General features: G+C 40.6%; 2 protein-coding genes across 4 annotated transcripts in view; both read left to right on the forward strand.

Annotated features, from left to right (window-relative positions):
- The first annotated feature begins 1,509 nt into the window (after nucleotides 1-1,509).
- On the forward strand, nucleotides 1,510-12,317 carry ice1 (KIAA0947-like (H. sapiens)). 3 transcript variants are annotated; one of them, XM_088999018.1, is made up of 20 exons: nucleotides 1,511-1,728; nucleotides 1,803-1,861; nucleotides 2,035-2,146; nucleotides 2,986-3,062; nucleotides 3,144-3,181; nucleotides 3,263-3,345; nucleotides 3,415-3,491; nucleotides 3,566-3,603; nucleotides 3,697-3,779; nucleotides 3,871-3,907; nucleotides 4,018-4,074; nucleotides 4,169-4,252; nucleotides 4,353-4,666; nucleotides 4,781-7,153; nucleotides 8,352-8,511; nucleotides 8,807-8,967; nucleotides 9,115-9,305; nucleotides 10,018-10,118; nucleotides 10,218-10,316; nucleotides 10,448-12,317. In XM_088999018.1, exons 1-20 carry the CDS (start codon nucleotides 1,639-1,641, stop codon nucleotides 10,627-10,629), a joined length of 4,416 nt encoding a protein of 1,471 aa, XP_088855144.1. In that variant the 5' UTR covers nucleotides 1,511-1,638; the 3' UTR covers nucleotides 10,630-12,317. The 3 variants fall into 3 exon arrangements, with proteins under 3 accessions (XP_088855143.1, XP_088855144.1, XP_088855145.1); XM_088999017.1 differs by having other exon boundaries at nucleotides 1,510-1,728; nucleotides 3,263-3,491; XM_088999019.1 differs by lacking the exons at nucleotides 2,986-3,062; nucleotides 3,144-3,181; nucleotides 3,263-3,345.
- A 4,206-nt stretch (nucleotides 12,318-16,523) lies between these two features.
- LOC148896612 (terminal nucleotidyltransferase 4A-like) overlaps nucleotides 16,524-19,804 on the forward strand; it is a 23,553-nt gene continuing 20,272 nt past the window's right edge. The window contains exon 1 of the mRNA XM_088998844.1: nucleotides 16,524-17,505. Within this exon, the coding sequence (XP_088854970.1) occupies nucleotides 16,754-17,505 (752 nt within the window). The 5' untranslated portion in view covers nucleotides 16,524-16,753. The remainder of the gene's footprint in view (nucleotides 17,506-19,804) is intronic.

The raw sequence follows: 19,804 nt of genomic DNA on the forward strand, positions 1-19,804 counted from the left end.
TACATCTGTTCAGAGGGATTAGTCATTTTTTCTGAGACACACTCAGGTGGTCCACTGAAAGGCATTTATCCTGCCGTCGGGATGCACCCACAACAATCACAGCAATTTAGTTGGAAGACATCAACTGAAGATATTCTCCCACATTGGTGAAAGAAGTGGAGCACTAGCCTTTCATGTCGCAAAACCAACGGGAGAAGTTTTCAAAGGAAACTCCTCATTTCAAACAAACACATAACGGGTAGATTTAAAATGTGCTTAATTTATTCTCATGAATAATCTTATCATTGACAATATATAATGCAGTTGGATATTGTTTAATTCAAAATCCCAACATGAAATCACTGATTTTAACCAACCATTGTTTATAATATCAGCAGATGGTTTGGAAGTGGGTTTTATTGAAAGACTGGATATCTAATCAAAAATGATCTGTGATTTCAATGTTGGCTTTGCATTCTTTGATGTGATTTTGTTGTGTTCTTTTGTGTGTTTCTTTGTTTGATCAGTTGTTTGTTTTCGCCTGGCCCTCTGAAAGCTAAAATCGTGTGGCCTACTCCTGACAGTGAGTAATTATGAATCCAACGCATTCACACGATTTATTATGGTGTTGATTAATATGGCAGCGAGAGAGAAAAAAAGAAGAACCATTGTTATTTTATTTTATTTTATTTTACGCCGAAACATGTCAGGTATTTGAACACCGACAATACACTATCTGTAAGATAAGAATCTGTTTTAAGTTAGATATCAAGTAGACAGGATGAACTTAATACAACTAAGAACCATTGTTCATCAACGGGGTGAGCTTATAAGGCCCTTTGAGACTACAGTATTTTGTGAAAAGGGAGTTTGACTTTGGGCACATATCGATGGATGGCAGTTCCCATATTAATTAATGGATCTCTGTGATTGCAACATGACTGAGGGGTCCGCTCGATAAGAGGGATATACAATACGTACAATAGCACTATCTACTGGTGCTGCCTGTCACGTAAAGCGATTTCAAAGAATTTAATGTGCTCAAACAACAGATTTGCGTTGAGGATGATGTATAGTGTACACATCATGTTGAGTCTGAAATAAAATGTTCTTCAGTAAAAAAAAAAAGTTTTATTTGACGAGTTACCCGCGTTTGTTTTCGTACACTATTTGAAAATGTGAGTGTCGGCAAGCAAATTAAAACGCCATATTATCACGTTTTAACATGTATGTCATCATCTTTCAGTCAACAGAATTTTACACAATTAAAACAAATCATCTCGTTGTCGGTGTCTGTTCATTTGGTCTTGGCGACGTATTGTCACGCCCAGTCTATCACAAAAGACTGCCGGTACAATTTTTTTTCTGTTCTAGGGGTGAAATGCAACAACAAATGGTCAGACACAAAAAACTGGAACTATTATATGTATTAATCGAGGTATGTTTGGCATCCATTTAATCGAGGATTATAGTTCAACGAGAAAATATTTTTTTTCTGGCATTTCCGGAGGTTTCCTCAATCGGGTCCTGCCTTGGGTCCTTGAGCAACGTTGAAAACGTGAAATGTGTTTGTTTTGAACCAGTGGATCCTCTGAGACCATCTTAATCTCAATTTGTCAGATTTTGATTGTTTGTTTGTTTGTTCGTAACAGTAGTATCATGATGCCAGGGGACAGCCAGACCAAAACTGTAGCTATAGCCTCGGACGCGACGCCAGCGAATTGTCAAAATTGTTCCCTTTTGCACCAGGTCAGACACATCTAAGCTTCACAGTTTCATTTTATTATAAGCAACTGTTTAATCATCCTTGTCACTTTATACAGAGTTTAACGGAATACGTGTCATCGTTTTTATCACTGAAGCAGAAGGTTATGGTTTCTGCGTAAGTATTAATGCACTTGGATAAGAATACACACGATTATCGGTGCACCAAGGGTAGTGACATTCGCTTCACATATTATTCAACTTTTTCCACCAAAAACATATTGGAGCATTGATCGTTTATCAAAATTACACATGATTCACAATCATTTGAATTTGTGTTCGTTTTTTTAGTGACACGATCACTCTACAACAACAGCACGTAGAGCTTCAGAGCCAATTGGTTACTTTGGAGAAAAAGACATCAGATTATGAATCTGTGCAAGCGGAGTTGGAAGAAAAAAGGGTATGTGTTGGAAAGTAAACCTTTCAATATTCCTTTCGCAAGTGATATGTTGATGTAATCGGCGACCGAACGAGGGAGCATTGTCGACGCACAATCCACAGTCAAGGTTTCCCCGAAAATAAAATGCAACACAAAAGTAACCTAACGGTTTGATTCGACACACATTCATAAACTCCATATAACATAAATACTTATGAACAAGAAAGGAGTAACCATTGGCAAGGAGGCAGGCACTTTATTCCATTATTGCAACAGTTCAGAATGACATGGTGTACTCTTGCTAAAAACTGCAATGTCTCATTGTGTTACTGACTAGCATGTTGTCACGTTTAATTGGTTTTACTGAAGCAAAACAAACGTTTGACTAAATTTAAATCTGTCGAACCTTGAGAGTAACATATTTGTCCAGACTATGATGTTGTCGTGTGTGTGCGTGTGCGTGTGTGTGCGTGTGCGTGCGTGCACGCATCTTATTTCATGAAACCATTACTGTGGATTATGTGGTCAACTTTGACATTCTGATCATATCTACTGCAGCTGCTAACTAACAAAGTTGCTACATAGCCCCCTGTGATGGTGACCACTAATATTTTTTAAGGTGCAGTCATTGGTACATGCTGGCAAGTGGAAATGTAACTAAAATCCTCATTGTGTTCAGTTGAATAACTTGTTATCAACCCATCGTTAAATGACGCCTGTCCCAAAAATGTGTGAAACCCTGGTCTGTTCACTTGTATTTTTTAGAATTAGATTTAATTTCCCCTTTTCTATTTTAACTTAACATTGTTGCAAACTATGTTGTTTCAAATGTAATTTTTTGCCAACTTGAATTTTTGTAGTCAATTCTTCAGGACTATGCTCAGATGTCTGAAGAAGTTGACAAGTTAAAGCAAGAAAACAGTATTACATTGGCTGAGTAAGTTGTCATTCGAACAACAACCTTTCTATGATTTCTGCTTATTGTTTTAATGAATATTTTTCATTTCATGCCCTTGAGGAATGGGAAGCTTGAAAACCAACTAAAGGTCATTAAAGGTACTTTGAAACACCACTTTTATGATGAAGGTAACTCTTAACAGTGGTTGTGATTAACAAGTGTGCATTTGAAACATTCAGAACTCACAGAAACTCAGTCACTTGAGAATGCACAACTTAAGCGGGAAAAGGCCATGGTGGAAATTGATTTGCTGAATGTCCAAGTAAGAGTGATGTTTACTGATGTCAGTCTGCATTGGCATGTGAAATACAACTTCAGCCTCTCTCCGCAGACATCTTTGAAGAAATCAGAGGAAAATGCAGATAAAGTTGAACAACTGTTGCAGAATCTAGACAGGATAACAAGCATGTAAGAACATTTTTCACATTGTCATTCATGCGCATTTAAGCAGTTGCTAACATACTGTTTTTTTCCATCAACAGAAAAGAAAAACTTGCAAATAGGGTTTCACTGCTTGAAGGTATCTCAAATCCGTACTACCTTCATTGTCTTTGTGTAAAAACATTATAAAGATGCCTTGAATTTGGTCTATCACCCCCTCTCTCTGTTTCAGAATCAGTTTCCCAAAGGAATAATCAGATATCACTAATAAATAAAGAGAAGGTCCAATTGGAGCGAAACATTTTTGACCTTGAGGTACAGTGTAATAAGTCTTGTTTATGACTGTTTAAGCGGAAGGGCGGCTGAGTTTAACCTAGTTACTTAAAATGTCACATTGTACTTACAGACACGACTTATAAAATTGGAGCGAGAAAGAAAGAAAGGTAAGAAAATTCATTCTACTGCAAGATATTTAACACTGTAATTGACATTCACTGGCACCAGTTAAACAGTGCACACTAGTTGCAGACTAGTCTGAATTTTCTTTACCCAGAATACAGAAGTAAATCAACTCAGGCAAGAGCAGCTCCAGAACATAAAGTTGATAAAGGTGCGTTGTTGAAATCAATTACTCCCCAAACCGTGTCAACTTTAATAACTTGCCACAAGTTTTAAATATTTGTTTTGGATCCCATGTTTTCCAGAAAAAGTTCGAGTACTTCTAGAGCATGTATGGGCTTGTGTGGAACCGCACCACAAGCTGTCAGCCAACTTGTTGGACTTCCATGGTGAGCTCTCATGAGTGCACTGACCACTGGAGGTTCCAGACGTTTACAAGTCATTGTGTTCCTTTTTTTTTCCACATAAAACCTTACCTTGTCGTTTCAGAGCCCACCTCTCAGCAGAGCAAATGTCTTCTTCTGAGTGATCAATCCCAGACTCTTTTCCACAATATGAGTGAAATCCAAAGATCTTGCACTCAAACCGAATTTATTGGAACATATTCGCAAACATCTCCATGTGTACAGAAAACCAAGAAACAAGCATCTCCGCTACCAATGAGCAGAAAGCTACAGCAAGAACCCGTTCCAACAAACAACAATCACCTGTCTAAACCAGTCGGGGAGGCTTATGAAACGGCCAACCTGTATGAGATATTGGAATGGTTCAAGCCTCTGCCTACCTGCTTATCACCACTACGTGTAAGACTGTAAACAATGATTTATTGACAATTTCAATTTGCCCGCACGCGCACACCCACATACACACACACAGAGGAAAAACGGGATTCAAACATGTATTTTCATTCCTTGCAGGAGAACCAAACAGAGATTATGAAGAAAGCGGACAGAGAAATAGAACATGCCACACCCGGACACTGTCTTAATGAAAATGAGTTCAAGCACGCTATAGCAAAGTCATGCCTTTCTCCGAAACGTTCAACATCAATTGAGGAAAGTGTACCTTTATCTAATGGGACAACACACAAAGTGGAATGCGCTTCCAATACATTTGAATCAAGTGTCACAACAGAGCCAAATGAAGAAAGACTCAGCATGAATGATGAGGAAATGCAGATTGAGAATGATAGTGCCAAGCAGTTCGTATCGTTTCCTACATTAGATAAAGTAATTTCAGTTGAGGATTCTCCAGCAGGTACGATCAGTTATGAACTATGCTGTGCAGAACCTAACAGTAGTTGTGCAAACAGCAACGCACCAGAAGTAGATCACTCTAACACTACAGAATCAGGGGAACAGACTGAAGGGGAGCCAATCAAAGATGAGTCTGCTATTACAGAGAAAAATGTCAACAGAGACTCTTCTGGCAAAATTCACCACTCCTTTTGCGGGGAATCGTACAATGTCAACACTGAAGTCAACATGGAAGCATTACATGTGCAGCCGATAACTTTCCCGATTTGCATCAACTCTGTACAGGGCAAAAATCATGTCAGTAAGCAACACATGTCGGAAAAGGAAAACATTCAAGACACAAGTCACCTATTGCATGAAAGTCAAAATGTTCAATACATAAATCCCCAAAACAATGCAGAGCATCAAGGAAAGGACTTTGAAACGCAAGACGATGACCCAGGTATATCAAGCCTTGACATGAATTGTAGCGTCACCAATATCGAGAGCGAAGACCTGGTAGAAAATGAAGGAATCTGTCTTCCAGACAAAGTAGGATTGGAAGCTCAGCAAACTGTAAGAGCAGTTGGAACACCTTCTCTGTCAGACCCAAGTACCAACATACCACACCTGTCAATGATTAATCCTAATCCAAATGAATCCATTGTCCAACAGATACCTGGTGTTACAATTGCTCCACTAGTCGTTCTTCAGAATGGCATAGGAGAACAATCTCCTTCAGGCACAACTCGTAACCATGATTGTAAACCTTTGAAGGAAAATGTGCATTTGTTGTGCAGTCATATGAGTCGGTCTTATTCTTCACCTATTGTAAAAACAAATGAATCTGAAGATCACACAAAAAGAGTGGAAAATTATCCTGGAGTTAACAGCAAGCACCATTCAATAAACAAAACACCCCTAGAATCTCAAAATAAGAGTAGTGCAGAAGGGATTGTTGTCAAAGGATTGCCTCATGATGAACCATGCAGTGGTCAAACAGTCACTGCGATTGGACAGGCGACTGGACAAGGCCAATCAGAGACCTCTGCTGAAATGCCTGTCGAAGGAAAGCTTGATATGATCATGTGTGGTGCATCCACAGCTGTTCCGGTGACAAATGCAACTGCTGAACCAATTCGGCGTTCGGAGTCCATCTGCGAAGTTCGGATTGAAATGGGTCCACCACTCCCTCCTGTCCTTACTCCTCTGAAGACACCTACAAAGGCAGGCAGACCAATAAATACAAGGCATGCCATTGGAAAGCTTTCCTTTCCCTCCCCAATGGACAGCTTGGCCTCGCCTACCACTCAGGTCCAGACATCTGTGACTCCCAACAGCCAGGCAGTGTGTTCATCCTCAACTCAAAGCAGTAGCTTTCCTCCAAACGGAGTCCCCTTGTCACCTCTTCAGTTTGGCTCCGCTACCCCAAAACATGCGGTGCCCGTCCCAGGTCGCTTGCCTGCTGCACTAAATTCCTCACCGCCCACAGCACCTTGTCCACCGCAGGAGAATTCTATGAGGATTCTGGATAGCATGTACCCAGAACTGTCGGCACGTGCTCGCACATTGAGTATTCTCAGAGGCAACCTTAGCATTAATTCTTCAGAAAGTGTTGCCTTTACACCATCATCTGACAGTCAGATTTCCAGTTTCACAACAGTCTCTTCCACCGCGACTGCTTTCATCAAGACTGAAAGGAGAGGAGAAAAACGACCTGCCACGGAGTTGGCCCATCTTAAAAACAGTAAATCTCCCAGAACAGATGCCTGCTCTCCAAGTGTCAGGCAAGTGCCTGTCTCCTTGCCAAACACCGGCTATGATTTAACGTCTTGTCAAACCCCAAAGCTTAAACCCATCAAAATTAAGGAAACAGTCTTGGAAGAACCTGGTGAGGAAAGTGCTGTTGACCACCTTTTGAAGCGGATTGAACATCAGGCCTTTGATTTGTTGCCTGTGATCCAGAGCCACATCCATGTTGGTAACCTGTCCAAAAAACCTGTGCTGAGAGATGAGGAAAAAGAAGTCATTTCTGAAATTTCTCAAAGCAGCTTGGTTAGTATGATAATTCAGTATTTATTGCTGTGGAACTATACTGTCATCAATTTAATCCTTGTTATTATATGTATACGCACATTTTTACAATTTGATGACGCCTTATGTTTCTAGTACAGTTATCCCTCGCTACTTTGCGGTTCACTTATCGCGGTATCACTTCAGTGCATCATGGATTCTTTTTCAGGGGGAAAAAAACTTTTTTGATAAATCGCATGCAAATGTGCATACAAACAAAGTAAAAGAAACAACACTGCAAACAAGTCTGCAATCAAAGCAGAATATAATCAAACACACTGGCTTTGAACAGCTCATGGAGCATCCTGCTTCTAGAAATTGGGACCATGTCAGTTTATAAAAATATTCTTAAAAAAAGACAGTGCCAATAACTACCGATAACAATTTTCTTCTCTCGGAGAAAGACTCCTTCAGTAGAAAAAGATGCTACAGCGCAGCGGAGTCAGGATGAATAGGCGCAGCAGCAACATATTGTTTTACAACACGTTCTTTCAACTATTAAAAAAGGAGTTTTATTTTTTGTTTCATTCTGCAGTATGTAAAGTTTTGCATTGTGTAAAAAAAATAAAAGCTGACTACATTGTACTTTGCGGATTTCACCTATCGCGGGCTATTTTTGGAACGTATCTCCCGCGATAAACGAGGGTTCACTGTACTGTCTGTCTTTCCATCCTTCCGTCTCTCTCTGTCTCTATACACACACACGCACACATTTTCCGGTGTACAAGGCCAAAGCCTTACTTTTCTTGAAAAGATGACCCTGCGCCTTATACGCCAGTGCGCCTTATATGTGAAGTAATGTTGAGCCACAACATGTCTCACAACTACTGTCAGCAGCCACAGACTCCATTTCCCCCTGTACAAGAACTAATGCGCGGTCCATGCTGGGAGATATAAAACGTAACCCCAGCTTCTAATGTGGTGTGCCTTATACACTATACAGTGTATGGAAAACATTTTCAAACATGTCATTCATTGAAGGTGCGCCTTATTGTCTCATGTGCCTTATGTATGAAAAATGTAGATCTCCATCTGTCTTATCTGTCTATCTTTCTCAAGATCATTTAATGCATGTTCTGGATATTTCAAGTGTAGCACATTATATCCTATGTGATGATCAACTACGGCCGTTCTGTGTAGATGTGAACGAGTGTTTCTTTGTTTTTCCCTTCACCTGAAGGCAGGTGACATGAAGTTGGCCATCCAGAACAAACTCAAAGCAGAAAAGGGCATGTGCGAAAAATATGCCCAGGCCCTCTGCAGAGTCTACACAGCCATTTGTCGACAGGAGGGAGACTTTGAAAAGGCTCATACCCTGGCTTACAGCTTGCTTCTTGAAGGTTAGGGGATTCAATTCAAGAGAATCAACTTGCCAAGCTATTGTGATTTTGTAATGTTGGACTGGATGCATTAGATATGATTACACACACACACACAAACGTTAATTTTAATGTTTGTTGAAATTACATTGAAAATAGTGAGCTTTGATCAACACAATACCATATGGCAAATCTTTATTTAGATTGTGCTTTCAAAGCAGCTGCTACAAAGACGCGTTTCTTTCAAATTGACAATTCCCAAAAAAATTAGCATGTTTGGTGCCACTTAAAAAGTATCCTCTCCTTCCTGTTTCAGATTTTCCAAATGTCTCCAAGCTGATTTTGTTTATCGTGACAACATGGCCCAGTATTTTGTCTCATAGCAGCCATCTGTGCCAGGCTGTACATACGGTCACAAAACTGAAAGCACCACAAGATATTGCAAAGTGTCTGTCAGCATACCTTGGATGGGAAAAGGTAAAAGAGCACAAAACCAAATGTTAAAGACAATACTTTAGTTTTGCTAGTCAAAACAATGATACAGTGTCTAGTTCTGTTGTTGAGTTCCTCTTTGTGTCAAATTGACCTCACCTGTTCAAAGGGAAACTGTCTGTGCACCAACAGAGCCCACCTTGTGATATTGACCTTCTGATCGCTCACTCGCTGTCAGAGATTCGGTCAGGTTCAAGACTGTCTTTCTTGAAAAACGATCGATATGGCTGCGACCTGGGACCGGAGGCCTGGGAACTGGTCTTCACTTTGCATCTCCTGTGTGCACAGAACTCATGGAAGTGGAGCTATGACAATATCTTGAGGTACTAAATGCTTTAAGTTGCCATTCTGTAATTGCACTCCCCCAATTTCTAATTGAAACCAAAGTGTGTGCACGCATTGACCGAAATAAACTTTGTCTCAAAGTCAAAGTCAGCTTTATTGTCAAATAAAGCCTTTGGAATATATTTTCCTTACATATTGTCATTTAAGAAAGATTTTTGAGTCCTGCATTATTATTATTTTTTTGTTATTTGGAATTAATTGGGGCGGCCCGGTAGTCGAGTGGTTAGCACGCCGGCTTCACAGTGCAGAGGTCGCCGGTTAGCGTCCCACTCCGGCCTCACTGTGTGGAGTTTACATGTTCTCCCCGGCCCCGCGTGGGTTTTCTCCGAGTCCTCCGGTTTCCTCCCACATTCCAAAAACATGCATGGCAGGCAGATTGAACACTTCAAATTGTCCCTCGGTGTGAGTGCGAGAGTGACTGTCGTATGTCTTTGTGTGCCCTGCGATGGGCTGGCAACCAATTCAGGGTGTCCCCGGCCTCGTGCCCGAAGACAGCTGGAATAGGCCTCAGCACCCCCGCGACCCTAATGAGGAATAAGCGGTATGGAAAATGGATGGATGGAATTAATTGAGAAAGATTTACACAAATTGAAATTAATTTATTTGTAGCTTCCCAATGTTCATTTGTACGTATAGTTAGTCCATGAATGAATAATGTTGTATGTTGGGAAAACATTTGTTTTGTGACAGTAAAGAGTTGTGGCCGTTGATGAACTCTTGGGTATCACAGCTCCGAGACCAGCAAGTACCAATCTCTGATGTGACAGTGGCAACCGTTCTGCGGCTAATTGGTTAGTTGTGTTTGGTGTTGACCATTTTTTCCACAATCAATAATGATGCAAATAAGTGTGATATTTCCTCTATGATGTATTATATTTTTAATAATACAGGGATCTTAGGTCAATTAGGAATCAAGGAGAAGAACATTTCTTCTGTGTTAACTGTTGCCAGCATCATCAATACCTTTGGGAGACACAGTCGGACTGAAGGTATGAATCATAAGAGCAAAAATGCCAAATTATACAGATTATTATCTGGTGTGCCAGCAGCCAACTAAAGTGTTTCGTGGATTTTCATTTCAATTTTGTTTCTTTATTTTTGTTTTGTTTTTTGTGGCCAGGTTTACCGTGGGAAGTGCAGTTAGCAGCGATGTACTGCATCTTCGACTTGTCACCATGCAACCCCAAGGAAGCCTTGGACATACTTGCAGGATGGCGAGAGGAATCATCACAAAGTGTTCCCTCTGCCGTCACAAGCTGCATTTTCCAGCTGGCCTCGATCTGCAGACAAGTCAATAAATGAGTGATGCTTGGTTCCGGTTGTTTACCTCCAGGACACAATTTACAATTTTTAATTTTTCATAAACACGTCCTGTAATGTTGGAGCTGAATGAGGTTGAAAAGAGAGCTAACTTCAGGGAATATTTTGATCTGAGCCACGCTGGGCAAAGTTACGAGCATCAACTTGTTTTGATTAGCTTTACTGTGACACCCTTATCCAATCATCTGCACGTTGTATAAATATGATTTATTTTTTTCATCATGCTTTTCTTTTGAGACAGGAAAAGAGAAAATTAAGTGAACCAAACATTATATTCGATGTTATTTCAGATTAACTCATTCACTGCCATTCGCAAATTCATTCGGGAATCGAAAAGTATGATGTGGAGCGCCTTTCCCAAATGTTTTCAGGTTTTGTTTTATCTTGCGAGGGAGTGTATTTCCAGCTTCAGATCTCTGGAAAATATTTTCCTCCCATGAGGGAGCAGCATTTACCTTTTGTACAGCCGCCCCCACTTTTAATGCAGATAACTCTACAACCAAGTAATGAAAGATGAAAGAAGCAAGTCTAAGTTTTCCTACGCTGTATTGAATGTTTATGTCGTCCCAAAACAGAATATTCTGTGGGTCCTGCAATGTGAGTGAAAATGACAAAAACTCTGGGACTGGATTGGAGACATTTTTGCACATCGTCTGGCAGTCTTCTTTTCCTTTCGGCTTTTCCCTTCAAGAGGTCGCCACAGCAAATCAGTGTCCTCCATCTTTAGAGGTTTGATCCGCATGTTTGTTTTGGCCAAGCTTTTACATCGGATCCCCTTCCTGACACAACCCTCTGTATTTATCCGGGCTTGGGACCGGCACAAGAAGACATATGTCCCTTTGCAGTGAATGAGTTAATTGAAGGTCAGCTTTATAATCTGGTGCACCTTATTGTCCCGAAAATATGGTAATATTGCATAAGTTAAATATTGTAATTATTCACACAAAATGTAACAGACACACAGTCGTGAAGTTGTGCTAAGGTAAAACTTAGGTAATGGTAATAATGTTGATGTGTGTTTACATCTGACTGTTGCGCGCTTCGAAACATTATGTAAATATGTCCTCTATGGAAAGCTCACCAATATTGAATATCTGTACAGATTCAGAGATTTTTTATTTTTGCTATTAAATTTACATGTATGTTTTAAAATGTGTTTTTTTTTTCTTTTTGTACCCCATGACTCATGTAAAGATGTTGTTTAGTGTTTTTCAACGTGTATCAGAGAGACTACAATTAATAATTGCCCACAAAAAAATGACATTAGACGGTTTCATCACTCAGCTATTTTATCCTGCACTGGTTGCAAGAAATTGAACAGTCAGCTAATCCTTTGTGCTCAGAAATCATGGAAGTGGAGCTATCACAATATTTTGAGGGACTAAAGCAGGGATGTCAAACTCATTTCACATGGTGGGCCACATATGGCATTGGTTTATGTCAAGTGGGCCGGATATCATGTCTTTCATTAGATTTGGTGTAAAGAAGCGCAAGAACATTAGGAAAATGATGACATTTAATGAACATTCCTTTTACTCAACATTTGTTTTCATGAACAAATGTGCAATTTAATTTTATTGTTCACATATATGCATCGCAACTGATCCCAATGATTCTACAACGGCACAAGACTTTAACAATAAATTGGTATCAAAAAATATAGTAATGCACTTTAAGTTTAAATGAGATTCATTAAAAAATGAAATTTTAAACCATTGTTTTTGTTCCTGATATTTGGCATCTTTTGGCCTGTACAAGTGCATCAATACCGGGTGTCACGTCCTGACTAGCTGACACTTTCAGAATGTCATTTAAGTGCTTGTTTGTGAGCCTTGAACCCATTTTTGTTTTATTGTTATTCGTTACTGAGAAGATTTGTTGACAAAGGTAGGTTGTTCCAAACATGCCCAAAACTTTAGCAGCCAGGGCTGTTAATTTGGGGTACCCTGGTAGTAGATAGATACTGATAAAAAAATTGTCCACACCTACGGAGGCAAATTTGCCCTTCAAATCTGCATCACATTGCAAATCAATTATTTCTAGCTGGATTTCGACCGGTAGATCAGAAGCTTTAAAGGACAACCGACATCTCTGGACAAGTTGTGTCCATAATTTGTAAAATCAATTCAAATGACTTCCACTGAGCGTATTTTAATAAGATTCCATCTCATATAGCTATATTTTACGGTTTAAGACTCGCGCTGAATATTCAGGAAGTCTTGTTTTTGAGTTGGTGACGAGTCCTTATGTGACGTCACTAAAGGAACGCACCTGACCGAAAAAAAGATGCAAAAACACTGCTACGGTCCTTCCATCACGTCAATGTATTTTGCTGTACTTGTTTGGTCTGACAACCTCGTGTTGCCCCCAAAAGCCACCAGAAGAGGGTGTCCAAGCTCCATATAAGGAATTTATCAGCCTGTGGAAACGGAGGTGGCCACAGGAGATCGCCATTTTGTGCCTCTTTTTTGGGTCAGACATTTAACCCAATGTTGCCTCAAAATGGCACGAAATAAATTCTTTAATTGATTGCACACATATATGCTTTCCTCTTCAGAACTATTTGAATCATATTCATAACTGGATGTGTAACAAGAAAGCATATTCTCCAAATCTGAAGCCATTGTTTTGATTCTCCAGCAATGCAAGACGTATTGGTGTGACGTCACGAACTGGGGGCGGGACTTTCTAAAAATGACCAATTCGCAGCTCATTTTTTTGCAGATTTTGGACACTTTAAGTGAGGGGTGTCAAAGTCATTTTTTGCCGGGGGCCACATTGTAGGTATGGTTTCCTCCCGAGGGCCGTTATGATTTTGGGGAAGCCATTCGAATGTTTAATCCGATCCACATATTACATATAGAGCACACAACAAATGAATGAATAACTAGTTATCAAATCTGAAGTCAAGAATAATGACTGTTATTGTGGTTTATATCCAAAAATATGAAATTTTGGTTAAGAATTTAGCAAGCATCATGGAATTTCATACGTTTGATTTGCTTTCGCGGGCCGAAAAAATTGATGTGGCGGGCCGGATTTGGCCCGCGGGCCTTGACTTTGACACCTGTGCTTTAAGTCATTTTTATTGGTGTTTTGCATTTGAATAAAAATATCATACTGCGTGTTTTGGGTATTTTACATGCTATAAAACGTTTTTCTGATGTCAGTTAAAAAACAAAAAAGTCACGTCGGTTGTCCTTTAAAGGACAACCGACATCCCGGACAAGTTGTGTCCATAATTTGTAAAATGGCTTCAAATGACTTCTACTGAACATATTTTAATGAGATTCCACCGCATTTAGCTATATTTTACGTTTTAAGACTCGCGCTGAATATTCAGGAAGTCTTGTTTTTGAGTTGGTGACGAGTCCTTACGTGACGTCACTAAAGAAACGCCCCTGACCGAAAAAAGAAAAAAAAAAACGCATTGCAGCGGTCCTTCCATCACGTCAATGTACATTGCTGTACTTGTTTGGTCAACCTCAACCTCATGTTGCACCCAAAAGTTGCCAGAAGAGGGCGTCCAAGCTCCATTTAAGGAATTCATCAGCCTGTGGAAACGGAGGTGGCCACAGGAGGTCGCCATTTTGTGCCTCTTTTTTGGTGAGACATTTCCCCTCAATGTTGCCTCATAATGGCACGGAATAAATTCTTTAAACGATTGTAAACATGTATGCTTTCCTCTTCAGAACTACAGTAAAGTCTCGTTATATCGATATTCAAGGGAGTCCGAAAAAATATCGATATAACCGGGACTATCGATATATCCGATCCTGCGCCGAACTGCATTAAACAAAAGCCGCCAAAAGAGGGCAGCCAAGCGCCATATAAGAAAGGGAGCTGGCCATTAGCTCCCCTTTTTTTTGGGTAAGAGATGTTCCCCCAATGTTGCCTCAAAATGGCACATATAATTCTTTAATGATTGTAAACATGTATGCTTTAATCTTCAGAACTACAGTGGATTTGAAACATATTCATAACTGGATGTGTAACAAGAAAGCATATTATCCGAATCTGAAGCCATTGTTTGGATTCACAAGCAATGCAAGACGTCTTGGCGTTAAGTCATTTTTATTTGCATTTGAATAAAAAGTGACATCGGCTGTCCTTTAATACACAGTATGGAATGTTAATAATTTTCAAAATCATCGCGCTTCAGCAGACAAAACAAGAATCATTGTTGCAAAAAACGATTGCATTCATATACAGTACAGTGGGCATGTACATAACACAACAGGGAAACTGCAAAACTTACATCTTACTGTATTATGTATACAATTTAAAAAAGTCATCAATCTTCTTCTGCTTCCCATTTTTACCTTTTAACACAAACACTTCAATCTCGTCTGCTACACACGAGCTAGCGTCTGAAAATGAAAATGGCTCTGCTACACGGGTGCTGGGTACGTAACCAAGTCACCTGACCAAGTCGACCAATGGCGCGACTGATGGCGTGACACGTAACCAAGACACGTGACCAAGTTGACCAATGGCGCGACCGATGGCGTGTCACGTGACAAAGTCACACGGCCAAGTCCAACAATAGGGCGACCGATGGCGGCTCATGTGACCAAGTCGACCAATGGCGCGACCGATGGCGGTTCACGTAACAAGACACGTGACCAAGTTGACCAATGGCGCGACGGATATATCGATATAAACAACTAAAATGGCCGGCGGGGGATGAAAAGGAGCACCGTAATAACCGGATTATCATAATAACCGGGTATCGTACTAAACGGTACTAATTATACATAAAAAGACTAGAAATGTGCAAGGGAAATGAAAATAGTATCGTAATAAGCGGTACTATCGATATAACCGATATCGATATAACGAGCCTTTACTGTATTTGAATCATATACATAACTGGGTGTGTAACAAGAAAGCATATTCTCCGAATCTGAAGCCATTGTTTAGATTCTGTTTGTTGTTCCAGCAAAAACATGCATAACAGGTTAATCGATCATTCTAAATTGTCCTGAAGTGTAATTTTACATGTCGATTGTACTTTTGGCTGGCAATCGGTTCAAGGTGTCCCCTCCATGCTGCTTAAAAGGGCTCGGTAGGCTCCAGCATGCCAAATTTTGTGAGGATTAAGAGGTTCAGATCATGGATGGATATTTTTTTATGAATTTTTGACTCTCCCTATTTTTAGACTTGTGTCCACTTGTGTACAATTGTACCCTGTAACTGGCAATTTATTGATTTGACGCCACAATTGAAACAAGAACCTTTACAGAAACTGGATTGGTGGATGAAGAACACTGAAATACTGATAAAGTAGTAGTAGTGATCATAATATTGTATTAGTTTTTAAAACATTAACGAAGAGAGATTTCCAACTTCACGTTTCAGTACATTGGACATTTCTCTGATTGCATTTTTTTTTAATTGTTTTCCTCCTTTTACACGATATGGCATTGCCAACATTTTAAACCAAATATCTGGGAGGAGTTCAATATACAGTACTCTATAAAAATGTAAGCATATCTAGTGCACCACATTATGGCTACATTTTTTTAGTTTGAGTGGACAATCGAAAAATGTTTCCAATTAAGGTGACCGTTGGGGAAAACACGTCACCATATTTCAAAAGTTTACGCCCATGTGTTTTGTGCCATATAAATAAAATGAGGTATGAAGACAATTCTTTCATGGGCCGGTTTATTTACATTTGATTTGGGTAGTAAAACAAATAACAGTACGTACTTGTAAAGTCTGAAGTGCGGCCATGTAACGTCGCCGTTAACTACCCTAACACCCCCGCCGTTGCTGCTGCGAACACTTCCGTTGGTTTGTCCATTAGCTTGATTTCATGTGGCTGTGTGGGGAGGTGTGTTCAAAGATTTAAATCCCCACACATGCGCAGATGCGGCAGAGTGCTGCTGGGTGCGCCATTTTTGCTGGTTGACATGGGGAGCGGACTTGGGCAAGCCGATTTTTAACATCCACGCCAGTTTCCTGACATGAAGCACTTTGAAGACAGTAACTAAACCTAAGCGGTAGGAAACCATTTTTTTTTGCTTGAGTCAAAGTATCACATGTGCCGCTTGCTTTGAATTTTTCACGGTGAGAGGTGGCCGCTCAATCTCGAGTCCAAATGGATCCCAGGACCGCTTGGATCCAGCCGGAGCAGAAGGGACCTGCCAATTCGTTCTGGATGCACATTTGGGAAACGTCTCATGGATTTGGCATGAATTGCGACACTGGCAACCATATTCAGTACCACCGTGACAACGTAACGTTGAATGCAATCGCTACGGATTCTGACAATGAATACTCTAAAAGTGTAACTGTCGCGCCGCCGCCGTTACTCGGTGCTGTAATCGGGAAACTGCCGAAGCAAGGCGGCGGTGGACAGAGGGTGAGTACTCGAAGGAAGGGCTCCCTGTCACCGTCCTCTTCTTCTCTGGACTCAGAGGCCGAGAGCTCATCCCCATCCAACTCATCTCTTCAAATAGACAACGTAAACGTTGCCGAAGAAGCAAGCAGGTTTTTACTCTACGGCGAACACGAGCTGCACGAGAACGACGTAAAGCAGCAGCACCACCACCACCCTCCTCCTCTTCCTCCTTTGCCGCCGCCGCCTCCTCCTCCTCCTCCTGCTGCTGCTTCCCCTCTGCCGCTCCACGCTGCTCCCCTACATTGTCGCAGAACGTTACGATCTGGCGGCCACACCCCCGCTCGGATGAAGAACCAACACTGGAGCAAACAGCGCCATTTCCATCAGACGTTGGCCCGCAGAAGATATCTGAACCGAGTCAACTCGTTCCACGGCGTCAACCCGCTGCTTGCGCACGACTCCTCCTGTAGCCTCTGGAAGACACGGCGCTACAGTCCCGGGGTCAACGGGTAGGTTGTGGAAAGGGTTCAGCGGTAATATAAGGTCCCCCAAGTGTGGATGTGGACCTTTCTTCGGTACTTCGATTATTCTATTTTCATTTGTTTTCATGTGCTTTACGTGGCCCGTATTTAGAGCAAACGTCTGTGATGGCTGACAAATGTAACTTTTCTATGACTTCATTCTATTTAGAAAGAATATCACGAGAATGTACACATTTGCGATAAATTCTATATGGACTTATATTACTATGCATTGGTCTGATCATTTGGATAGGAAATCTGACATTACAATCATCAGTTGTAATGTCAGAATTTTTTGAACAATCAATTACTGGTTATGAGATCAGCAAAGTAAGACATTGCAGTAAACAGTCATGTTCTTTAATTTCTCAGTTAATGCAGTAACATACTTATTTTATCTCATTTTCTTTTTTTCTTGTTTTTTTGCTGGGGGTCCTTTTTTACCAGAGATCTGTGGAGAAGTTTAGGTTTTATTATTGTTCCACATGCAAATTAATGGGCATTAATTACACACACATTTCACTATTCCTGGGGCAGGTCGACTCCAATCCCCCTCTACCAGCAAGTTGTATGTCGACTTAAATGATTTTTTTTTTTTTTAGATTAGCCAATCTTCTGTCTGAGTTTCACCATTAAAAATGATTTGCTCCATTATTTTGGGCAGTGTCAATGTCAAATTTGTGAACCGATGGTGTTCACAACCTTCACCTGACCACAGCTGGAAAGATTGGCCACTAATAAAGAATGCAAGAAGAATCTGCTCGGCACACATCTAGTCTAGAATTGTGTGAATATTTATGTATGTGGGTGTCTGTCTGTGTGTGTATATGTGTATGTAAATATGTATATGTATATACCGTAATTTCCGGACTATAGAGCGCACCTGATTATAAGCCTCACCCACTACATTTTTAGAGGAAAATCGATTTTGTACATATACAAGCGGCACCTGTATATAAGCCGCATGTGCCCACATTAAAACATGTAAATATATTTACAAAAAAAGAAGGCACACAGAGAGCGTTTTCTAAGTTTTAATGCCTGTGATGCGGCAGTGAAATGGTAGAAATATGGTAACAACACGCTAGCAACACAATAGCAACAAAGTATAACTGGTCTGGTAAAAGAACATACTGGTGAAAATCGCGGTAAGCCGTGTTCATCTTCCTCCTTTGAACTGAAGCCATCCAAGTAATCGTCCTCAGTGTCGGAATGAAACAGTGTAGTATAGACGTCGTCACACACTACCTCAGCCTCTCTCTCGCTGTTCACCCAGTCTTCTAGAATATTTTCCAGTTCGGGCCACCTGCTTTTATTACCTCTGAAGTCTTTTTACGTTGCTCCAGTATTTCTCGTTGCCGTTTCCAGCCTCTCACCATCGACTCGTTTATGCCAAGTTTTCGTGGAGCAGCTCTGTTTCCTTCTTTATCGGACAGCTCGATTGCTTTTAGTTTGAAAGCTGCGTCATATGCCTTTCTTGTATGTATTTTCCATGATGATGTTCACGCTAATTTAATTTATGCACAAGATGAGAAGTTGCAGTCTTCCTCGAGGCATATATTCCATATTTTAATCTTACCTTTTCTACTCAAGTGCCACTGGCGGCCATTATAAAAAATACATACATTGGCCGCATTGCTGAAATAGCCACAGGGTTGAAAGCTTGGGGAAAAAGTAGCGCCTTGTAGTCCGAAATCTACGGTATGTATATGTAGATATTTATATGTATATATATACATATACATATAAATATCTACATACAAAGATGGTAAGGACCTAAAGCAGGTTCGGGTAATTAAGGATAGAGATGGCAATGTATTGACAGGTGCCGGTAGTGTGATGGCAAGATGGAAAGAGTACTTTGAAGAATTGATGAATGAGGAAAATGAGAAGGAACAAAGAGTAGAAGACGTGACTGTTGTGGACCAAGACATAGCAAGCATTAGCAAGGATGAAGTGAGGAGGGCGCTGAAGAGGATGAAGGGGGGAAAGGCACTCGGGCCTGATGATTTACCAATCGAGGTATGGAAATGTCTTGGAGAGGTGGCGGTGGTGTTCCTGACTGGGTTATTCAACAAGATCTTAGATGGTGAACAGATGTCTGAAGATTGGAGACGAAGTGTACTCGTGCCCATTTTTAAGAACAAAGGAGATGTGCAGAGTTGTACTAATTACAGAGGAATAAAGTTGATGAGCCATACAATGAAACTCTGGGAAAGAGTAGTTGAAGCAAGACTAAGAGCAGAAGTGACCATTTGTGAGCAGCAGTAGGGCTTAATGCCAAAAA

Source organism: Hippocampus bargibanti, linkage group LG06, assembly GCF_051943395.1.
Source record: "Hippocampus bargibanti isolate YZ-2025 linkage group LG06, ASM5194339v1, whole genome shotgun sequence".
In the NCBI taxonomy this organism is placed as follows: Eukaryota; Metazoa; Chordata; class Actinopteri; order Syngnathiformes; family Syngnathidae; genus Hippocampus; species Hippocampus bargibanti.